This window comes from Raphanus sativus, chromosome 5 (assembly GCF_000801105.2).
Source record: "Raphanus sativus cultivar WK10039 chromosome 5, ASM80110v3, whole genome shotgun sequence".
Lineage (NCBI taxonomy): Eukaryota > Viridiplantae > Streptophyta > Magnoliopsida > Brassicales > Brassicaceae > Raphanus > Raphanus sativus.
The window spans coordinates 18,891,403-18,902,152 of NC_079515.1; the positions used below are offsets into that span (position 1 = coordinate 18,891,403).

The 10,750-nt window shown below is 27.5% G+C and overlaps 1 protein-coding gene across 1 annotated transcript; it reads left to right on the top strand.

The window, feature by feature from the left end:
• Positions 1–6,050: 6,050 nt before the first annotated feature.
• On the top strand, positions 6,051–10,373 carry LOC108857729 (protein LOL1). The gene is made up of 6 exons (XM_018631739.2): positions 6,051–6,252; positions 8,307–8,577; positions 8,939–9,061; positions 9,136–9,249; positions 9,818–9,927; positions 10,078–10,373. The coding sequence occupies exons 2-6, from the start codon at positions 8,496–8,498 to the stop codon at positions 10,114–10,116; spliced, it is 468 nt and encodes a 155-aa protein (XP_018487241.1). The 5' UTR covers positions 6,051–6,252; positions 8,307–8,495; the 3' UTR covers positions 10,117–10,373.
• Positions 10,374–10,750: the final 377 nt, after the last annotated feature.

Sequence of the window (10,750 nt, forward strand, 5' to 3'; positions counted from 1 at the left end):
GAGTTAGTTAAATTATATTTTTTGTAATTTCTATTATTATGGAATCTATACTTTTATTTAATTTTATTTGGAAAAAGTAATTTTTAGTATAGTTTTTAAATTTAAACCTTTTTAGATTAATATTTGAAAATTTCTGAAAATTTTCAGATGATCAATTCATGAACTTCTTTTTTGTAAAATAATACGATTTTTTTTTACATAATTGTCCGACGACAGAAATTCGTTAAAAATGATGATTTCTGATGGATTTCTAGAGAAAATGTCAGTTAGAAATGAGATGTTTTTACTAGTATATGGTCTTTCAAATTACAAACGAGACAATTGCTTGTATTATATATAAGTGAGTGTTTTCTCTCTTTTTTTATAAATAGTTTGGGTGCATAAAAGATAAAATTCTAGAATTATCTTACCTATCAACCTGATTACCAAAGTGATTGTGGACATTTTCTTGTTTTATTTTTCTTTGAACATCTATCTTATTACTCAAATGGACTCTTCCTGTCGTGTGATTTTAGATTTTATTTCTATTTGCACCTTAACCGAAATATTTTTTTTATGTAAACTAAGAATTTACTTTGTGTATTATCCGAGATAAATTATTTAAGTTAATCTAGATTTGTACATGCATATAGGTTGTGAGTTTAAATCATATTGGAAGTAGTTATTTCATGATGTTTCTAGACATTATAAGGATATAGATCCATACTTTGGACTCATTTACATATTTGAAAAATAATCTATAAATAAATTGTACCTTCTTTTGAAAATTAGTCTGAATCCTATCTTTAGTTTGGAAAACCACTAGGTTAAACAAAAAGAAAAATAATCTAAATATAAATTGTTATCCCTTATATATTAAAAGAGAAGCATTTTTAAGAGTTTTTTTAACAGTGAATTGACAATGTCTGGCATGGCTTCATGAGAAGCTTTTATTTAAGAAATCGTCTACGTGTCACGCAGAGAATGTTTGTCACAAGATTATGCATTTAATGCAAATGTTACTTTCCTTAAAAATCTAAACAATTTCCGGGACATCATTTTCTACTCGAGCTTCATTCTTCTTGTTTCGAACCATCAAGAATATCACTAGAACAATCTGTTTCAAACCAAACTTGAGCTTCTTTCTCCTCGATCTATTTCGAGTAAAAAAAACAACTCGGGTAGTCTGTTGCGAGTTATCAGTTTCACCTTCAATATAATTGTCAACGAGAAGCAACTTGAGTTTCATGTAGCGATGACCATGGCTGTAACTTCCGAATTCTATTATAAACACATGCATTTTAAGAAACGATCGAAGCAACTTTGACATAACAACCAAGGTTTTCTAATGTTACATTCCTTAAAAATCTAAACAATTCTCGGGACGTCATTTGACGTGTGAAGTTATATAACCAAAGGAGAAAAAATAAAAGAAAAGAAATGAGAAACTACATGCGAAGATGGAGACAGAGCTGAGTCTAGTGTGAGAAATCGGGAAAAAAAGAGAAATCACTCAACGTGTGAAGACAGAAATAGCTCGGAACAAAGACGAGAAGGAAACAAAAGTGGAGAAAAAGAAGAAGTACACAGTTTGAGATGGACTTTCGAGAAAAGGATCCCGATCAGATATGAGTGTGGGGGATCATTATATGGAGATTCACTTAATACATGACATGTCAGGGAAGCCATAGAAACTGACGTCTTTGTCACTGGAGTAACGACTTTGTTGTGGTGAGCCTTGCTTCCTACGCAAGTATTAGAAGAATCAGCTCAAATCTGGGCTAAGTCAAACCGGAAAATATTATGGCCAAACTGGAGTTCCGGAACAAATAAGAAAGCTTCAGATCACTTTCAAAATATCTAAAAACTTTTATGTTGCAGAAACTTTGGGAGATCATGGGAGGTTCGTATGTGTTCTAATCAGACTGTTGCATATCCAAAATAAACATGAACCATCATCACTTTCATTTAAAGTTGTGTTATGATTAAAAATATAGAGTTGGACAAAATCTGAATCTAAAAAACTAATCAAATCCAATCTGAAAAAGTAGTACTGAACTTTAACCAAAATTGGTTAGATATCCGAACGGGTCCAAATTTTGTATTTAGTGAACCAGAATTGAATTTGACCTGAACCGAAATATTCAGGTATTCAAGTGTATTTAAACCAGATTTATATACTTAAATATATTAATTATTTAAAATTTAATATCTAAAATAATATACAAAATATATAAGATATTTTTAAGTTGTTCAAAATACCTGGTATATATACAAATAAAGTACATGTTTAAAATAATTAAGCGATACTCAAATACCAAAAATATTTAAAATATCTATTCATTTTCTATCCAAATATTTCGGCTTAAACCATTTTATGTTAATTTTAAGCATTTTGGCATATATTATTTAAATTTATATGTTAGATATTATTTTTATTTTATAATTTGAGAAATTAAAAATTTAAATGAACTTTTAATTTTTTGAAAAACTCAAACTAAATCTGCAAAGATCCGAAATGGACCAGACCAAATCCATAAAGATCCGAACTGAACTGAACCAAACCAAAAGAAATGATACCCGAATACCCATCTTTAGTCAAATAAATATTGTTTATAATATTTTAAATACATCATAGTTAACAAAATTACTCCATGCACGGCGTGGATTATCTAGTTATTATTATATTATATACAGTCCACAAAAGAAACAAAAGAAAAATTTACGAGGGAGATCGCGACTCACGAACTCACATGTGAAGTGAAGTTGACATAACAATATTAAAAGTTATTACTGTTATCTTTTTAAAGAAGCATTGACATAAGTTAACTGGGCCTATCAATTAATTAAATAGTGGCAAACCAAAGCTGAAGTTGTTCTTGATATGATATGCAACCTAATAAATCAAAACTATTGTTAATATCGCCCACCACATTTGATGCCTTTCTTATGTGCACATGCATATAAAAAGTTCACTTTTATGAACGAGCCTGTAGATGAATTCAATGAGCTGCCAAACAACACATTGTAGGTTTGGTAAAACAAAAAAAAAAACACAGAAACAAAAAAAAACACAGGAACCAAGTTTCCAGCTTCCACAACTGATTGGGTAACTGAATTTCCTGTGTGGCTGTGTGCAACATAATAAATCAAAACTATTGTTAATCTCGCCTACCCCATTTGATGTCTTTCTTATGTGCACATGCATATAAAAGTTCATTTTACGAATGCGCCTGTAGATGAATTCAATGAGCTGCCAAACAACACACTGTAGGTTTCGTAAAACAAAAAACACAGAAACCAAAAAAAATACAGAAACCAAGTTTTCAGCTTCCACAACGGATTGGGTAACTGAATTTCCTGTGTGCGTGGCCCATGGTTAGTCTTTATTTTGTTTCTTAGACTGGACCGTGGTAATTTGGTTTAAGCGTGGCATTCCTTTTCTGGTTAAATTTAGTATGTATTAATTTTTTTTCCAACTCTATCTGTACTAGGGCTGGATATTCGGATACCCATTCGGGTTTCGGTTCAGTCCATTCGGGTTTCGGGTTTTCGGGGTCAAAGATTAATATTAGCCCCATTCGGATATTTCTAAATTTCGGTTCGGTTCTGGTTCGAATCTTTGCGGGTTCGGATAACCCATTTAAAATGTTTTTAAATTTTCAAAATTCATTATATACTTTAAATTTTCAAAATCTATAAGAAAGATAATATATTACATATAAATTTTCATAACATATATGTCAAAATACCTTAATTTAACATATAAATTGGTTTTCTTTGAATATTTGGATAAATAATCAATAAATATTTAACTATTTTGGTGTTTTCAGTATACTTTAGCTATTTTAAACATTTATTTTTGACTATTTGCGTATATTTTCTGAGTATTTTGGAAAACTTAAAGGTATCTTATATATTTTTAATATTTTTAATATACATTATATATAAAAATAATGTATATATTTAAGTATATAAATTTATTTCAGATACATTCGGGTATCCAAAATATTTCGGTTTGGATCGGGTTCGGTTTCGGTTCTTTAATTACGAAATTTTGAACCCGTTCGAATATTTAATCAATTTCGGTTTGGGTTCGGTGCTACTTTTTCGGATCGGGTTCGGTTCGGTTTTTCGGGTTCGGATTTTTTGCCCAGCCATAATCTGTACCGTGCCCAGGGTAAATCTATTATCTATATACGGTGTTGGATGGGCAGCTGCCCCCCCCCCATGATTTTGTGAAAATAGTGTAATTGTTTAAAGAATTTTTATGTTGCCCCTTATGATGTGTTATCTTATGCTTTAATTTGCTTCCCCGGATGAAAATGGATTCCAGATCCACCCTGAATTATGTACCTATTAATTGTGACGTGGAATTGAAATATGAAAGTACCGAATTTGATAGCAAACAAAAAGAACTACTAGTCCCTCATTTTTAAAAAAATAGACTTTTTAATGTTTTCACAAAACGTATTAAATCAATATAATAATTTTATCGTTTTCTGTAATTTTCAATTTTCAACAACTTTTAGCCAATAATAATCTAATAAAATCAATTAATTTTCTTAAAGTTTACAATTTTTATAAAAAAATATAAAATATACATTTTTTTGAAACAAAATATTTTTCCAAAACATGAATCTTTTAGAAATAGAGAGAGTATTTGTTAGTGTTAGAGTATTAGCATGTGTGATGTGTCACCTGTGTGTCACCTTTATCAGCATTACTCATAAATAAATAATTAACTTGCAATATCATATATAGTAGAACCTCTATAACTGATACTCAATAAATTAATAATATCTATAAAACAATAAATTTCGTTGATCCCATATTGGACGGGTTAAAAATTTAACACAAATCAATAAAATAATAAGATGATATTCTTTTAGAATTTTTATGTAAATATATAGTCCCATTAAAATTATAAATTAATAATTCATATTTGTACATATTTTATATAAGTAAGAATCTATTATTATATTATTTGTTTTTATATTTACAATGAAATCGTCTTTATATTTTATTAACATTCAATATATTTGTGATGAGATTTAGTAATATTATATCTAAAACCACATTTAAGTTATATACAATATATAATATATACATGAAATAATATAATAAAATTAATATTAATGTCAAATTTTAAAAGTAACAGCTAATGTTTATACACGAAAATAAAATATTTATCTTATCTTTTATGAAATCAAAATAAGATTTTTTTTTCTAAATTAAAATCTCTATAAATTAATAAAATTTTAAAAATAATGTGATCAATATAATCATAATCAATACATATTTATGTCATAATACTTGATAATAAACATTGAAAATGTATATAAATATATTTATATGAGAATAAATATATAACAATTCATCTATTTAAATATATTTATAGAAATTTTATCAAGCTAAATAATTATATATCTGATTCTTATATTTAATTTTAAGAGTTCCATTTATAAATTAAAATTAATTTATATTAATTGTAATATAAATTAAAATTTATTTTGTTTAAAATTTAAAATTATTTTAGAACTTTAAACTGTGTTGTTTTATGTAGATATTTACTTATAATTTTATAATTCTGCAATAATTGTTTATTAAATCATGTAATTTTATCTATGATTCAATTTGATAATTTAGTTAAAATTTTAGAATATATATAAATATATAATCAAATTTCTGTTTTTAATTTAAATTTTATATAATACTAATTCATAATTAAATTTGATATTAGTGAAGTACTTAAGTACTTCGTTAAAATAGAAAATAAGATTTTTATAAGATTTATTATGAGAAATGAAATATATATAAAACGAAATAGAAAAATATGAAAATATATTATGAATTATTTTAAATGTTCATTTAATTAAATAGAAGTTTATCTGATATCGCTATCTTCAATGAAATCATAAAAAATCTTGTAGCACAAATCGTAAATAACACATTAGGTAAAAATTAATTTTATATGATATTCCTGTCATACATTATTTTAATTTTTCCTTTGTGTTATTTATTTTCTTTTAGTTTTCTTTCATATTCTCTCTATTTAAATGATCAAAAGCAAGTTGCAAGAGAGGGTGTGTGTTTGCCCCACTCCTCACATAATAATACAATCTTCAAACGTTCTACAATTCACATCCCTCTTTCCGAATTTCCAGATACATACACACAAACGTTATGTAACTGCAAAAATACATCGAAACGAGATTCCAGTATTAGCTATGTACTAGTCAAAGTGCGTCATGGTGATGGTGTGACCCCAAAGTTAGTCTTCACATCTATCCTATTAAAAGTGAAGTACAAATGGGAAATAACCCTTATTTCTTCTCATTATTTACCACTGAATGCCACTGGTCTTAATTAAAGAAAGTATCCTAAATTAATCGACTCATTTCACCGTCAAAGCCTTATTATCATATAGCCCATTCGTTTTTTACAGCTATTAATGGGTCTTTGTTTTGTTTTTTATATTGACAAAATATGTACAGGATCTTTGTTTTGTTTATATTATTAACCTACAACCCTAACTGCTTTTATTCTAACTATATATCTAACCATTATTTTATGCTCATACTCATAATTCACATAACCACAAATTTATTAGACACATGAAAGAGTTTAATATTTGAACTGTTCTGTTTAATAGATTGAAGTTTCGTTTTGTAATATTGAGTTACACACAATATATGAATTGTTCTCTTTAATATTTTCAAGTTTATTATATGTCATTAATTTAGTAACTTTTATAAATCTTTCTTAAACTGGACATCTATATTATTAAAATTGAAGTACTCAACATGGATAACAATTTTAAAAATATGTTTGTTTGGAAAAATAGCAGTTTAAAAAATAGGTTTGTTTGGAAACATGAATACCAGTTAAAAAGATTTTTTGAAAATATGAATAGCAATATAAAAAGATATAATGTTGTTCGGAAACCATATAACAGTATATTAAGAAAAGAATGAATTTATCTTATTAAGAAAAATTGAAAATCTATTATATTATGAAAAACTATCTATTTGGGTCAACTTTAAAATATACAAAAATTAGTTAATCTAATTATCTAAAAATATCATTGGTCTAGAACAATCATAAAACAAAATTAAAATATATATATATATATATATATTTCAAATCAAAATAATGATTTAAAGTTGATTTATATCAAAAATTGATTCAACATATACATATATTCAAAAATTTATTTTTACTAAAATATTTTCCAATAACCATTATTGAAAACAATTTCAATATATATAAGAAAAATACAATAAAAAGTCACATTTCATATACCAACTTAAATTATGATTTTTTTATTTCACATTTAATTTTAAAAATATGATATAAGTGATTATATATATGATAGTACATATAAAATACTATTGATTATATGTTTACTATGTTTTTAAAAGAAAAAAATAGATCGTGAATTAGTGTGGGCGTTCGGGTACCCATTCGGATTCGGTTCAGGTCAAAGATTTCAGTCTCATTCGGATATTTCTAAATTTTGGTTTGGATTCAATTTATATCTTTGCGGGTTTGTTCGGGTTCGGATAACCCATTTAAACTATTTTTAAAATTCATTATATACTTTAAATTTCTCAAAGTATATAAACAAAATAATATATTCTATATAAATTTGAATAATATATGTCAGAATATCTAAACTTAACATATAAATTGGTTTTATTTAAATATTTTGATAGAGAATCAATAATTATTTTCAATATTTTTGGTGTTTTGATTGTATTTTAATGATTTTAGATATTTACATATGACTATTTATATATATATTATCATTTATTTAAACCAACTTAAAAGTATCATATATATTCTCGATGTTTTTAAATACATTAAATCTAAAATATATATATAAGTATATAAATCTATTTCGAATACATTCGGTTATCCGAAATACTTTGATTCGAATCGGATTTGGTTTCAGTTCTCTAAATACCAAAATTTTAAATAATTTGGATATTTAATAAATTTTTGTTCAGGTTTGGTACTTCTTTTTAGATCGGGATCGGTTCGATTTTTTGGATTCAGATTTTTATCCAACTCTAATATTGATATGGAAAATAAATAGCAATATATTTTATAGAAAATACACCCGCACGGGCGTGCGGGTCAAAATCTAGTGTTTCTTAAGTTTCAAGCATTGAATTTTGATATTTATCCAAACAAGAAAAAATAATTGATTTCTTTCCTTTTTACATGTTTATATTTTCTTGAAGATTTATTTCCTTCTTGGTAAAATTAAGATTTATTTTCTCTTTTTGTATCATTTTTTCCCTTTGTGTTTGTTTGCATAGATGATGAAAGTGAGGAAATGGGAGAAGAAGTATTGAAGAACACAAGATGTGTCTTCTTCTTCTAAGGCATTAAGAACATCAACAAGGAGAGAAACCATTATAGATTTGTATTATATATATAGAGAGATAGAGAAGAAAGAGAGTTATCAAATCCTTTTCGCTTTTTTGCAATAATCCATTAAGTGAATAATGCCAGTCCCCCTTGCACCATATCCAACACCTCCGGCTCAGCCATTGGCTCCACCATACACTCCTCCGCCGCCTGCAAATGGTATAGACTTTTCAAATAACAAAACTTTCAACCCAGAAAGATCCTCTGTTTTCAGATACTAAACAATCCAAAGTTCGAATTATGACATAAATCCATGTTTTAATTTTCTAGAAAATAATTGAAAATCCATTCTAAGATTGTTTTAAATTATTTTCTTTTAACCAATCAAATATTTATAGATTTCTCTTTGTTTATAACCTCATGTGTTCTTCGTTACATTTATTGCAAATAATTGATCTCTTGTATGGATTCATATTATTCCCAGAAACCATTTGTTTAGTCCACATGAGTTCATCGTTAATCCATAAATTATTTTTTTGCACAATTGAATAGATAATAATAATGGTATTGAGATTTATAGGTAGTACAGGTGGACAGAGCCAGTTAGTGTGTTCAGGTTGCAGAAACCTTCTGATGTATCCGGTCGGAGCAACATCTGTCTGTTGTGCCGTCTGTAACGCTGTCACGGCCGTTCCTCCGCCGGGTAATTATCAGTCAACTTATTTGATGAAAAGTCGATTAATGAGATTTTTGGTTTATAATAATTGCCCAATGCAGGAACGGAGATGGCTCAGTTAGTGTGTGGAGGATGCCATACACTTTTAATGTACATTCGTGGAGCTACAAGTGTTCAATGTTCTTGTTGTCACACCGTTAATCTCGCCCTGGAAGGTTTGCATTTGATATATAAACATTTTTAGCACATGCATATCGATGTGTATGTTAATCCGATCTCAAATTAATTTTAGTTTGGAGTTTTGGTTAAGAAATATAAGAAACCAAAACCAATATTAAATTAGTTCTTGGATGCGATATAGAGTACAAATTTATTAAATGTTTTTCAGATTAAATCAAAAAGAAATTGAAGTGTTAGCCTCTTGTGGGTTTAAATTTCCTTTCTTTTTTTCGGGTAAAATGTTCAATAAATTTTCCTTTGTTTTTTGACTTTTTCCCATTAACATGCATTATACAGATTTAACCCGAGTGGTAACATAGTGAAAAGCAAACCATCAGGTTACAAGTTCTTGTCGTTTTGCTAGTCTTAGTTGGTTTCGGGTTTTAGATTTAAAGATAATACAACCAATTCAAGAGCTGTTTTATTTTCAGTTATATGTGTTCTAGTTTAGTTCTGGTTGTCTGATATATAATACAACCAATTTCAAGATCTTTTTTGTTTCAAGTTATGTTAAAACAGTTTCAATATGAGTAACTCTCGTGTCTCTTGCATGTTGAATATTAGCGAATCAGGTAGCGCATGTGAACTGCGGAAGCTGTAAGATGCTACTAATGTATCAATATGGAGCAAAATCTGTGAAATGTGCCGTTTGTAGCTTTATCACATCTGTTGGGGTAATATTATTAGTTCTCTTCATAAAACTGGAAAAATCGATTTTAAATCCTTTGCAAATAACTAACAAAATAACTTGCATTTGTGTATTAGGATGCTTCTTTATATAATGTTTTGTTTTTGGTGGCTATGGTTTTGATAATGCTTTGTAGGGTTCGACGAGCACGACTGATCAGAAGTTAAACAATTAAAAGTTGGTATGGATGGTTTATATATTGAATTGTGAGCAATATAGAGGAAGAACCAAACCTTTTTTCCCTCCCAGAAGTAACTTGAAATATGTAATTCGTCGAAATTTCTGACTTTGGTCTCTTTGTTCGTTTGTATAGAGTTGTCTCTCTTCATTGTCTCTGTTTAAATTACTGCTTCTTCTATTCTTCTTTTGAGAAGAAATTGATTCACCAGTTTGTAAGACTGATTCAGGAATAAAAGCTAAACTTTTTATGGATGATATTTCAATTAATGGTTAATGCATTGACTGACGCATTACGCATAACACAAAGTAAATGCCATTCTTTAAAAAATATCCCTTTCACGCGCCAAAGGTGTCTTTCCCACTAATATAGATTTTAAGAAAATGTTTTACATGTAAACAAATTCAAAACTCATCTTAACATTTTACCCAAAAAAAGACAAATTCAAAACTTTTTATTTGACTACGTACTATTTGATCCAGGACCAGTCTAGTACAAGGAAACAAAACATTCGTCTTTGTCAACATATATAAATTATTTTATTTTCTAGTAATAAAAAAAATATAAGTACGTATTATTTCAATTAGCAAATCTAGTTATTGTTAAAAATTAAACTATGTTTTAATGATTC

What these genes read in the sequence shown, in the direction of transcription:
- LOC108857729 (XM_018631739.2), top strand. Translation starts at nt 8,496, where the DNA reads ATGCCAGTCCCCCTTGCACCATATCCAACACCTCCGGCTCAGCCATTG. An exon ending in CGTTAATCTCGCCCTGGAAG is followed by an intron (nt 9,250 to 9,817) that starts GTTTGCATTTGA and finishes GTTGAATATTAG; the next exon opens with CGAATCAGGTAGCGCATGTG. An exon ending in GCTTTATCACATCTGTTGGG is followed by an intron (nt 9,928 to 10,077) that starts GTAATATTATTA and finishes AATGCTTTGTAG; the next exon opens with GGTTCGACGAGCACGACTGA.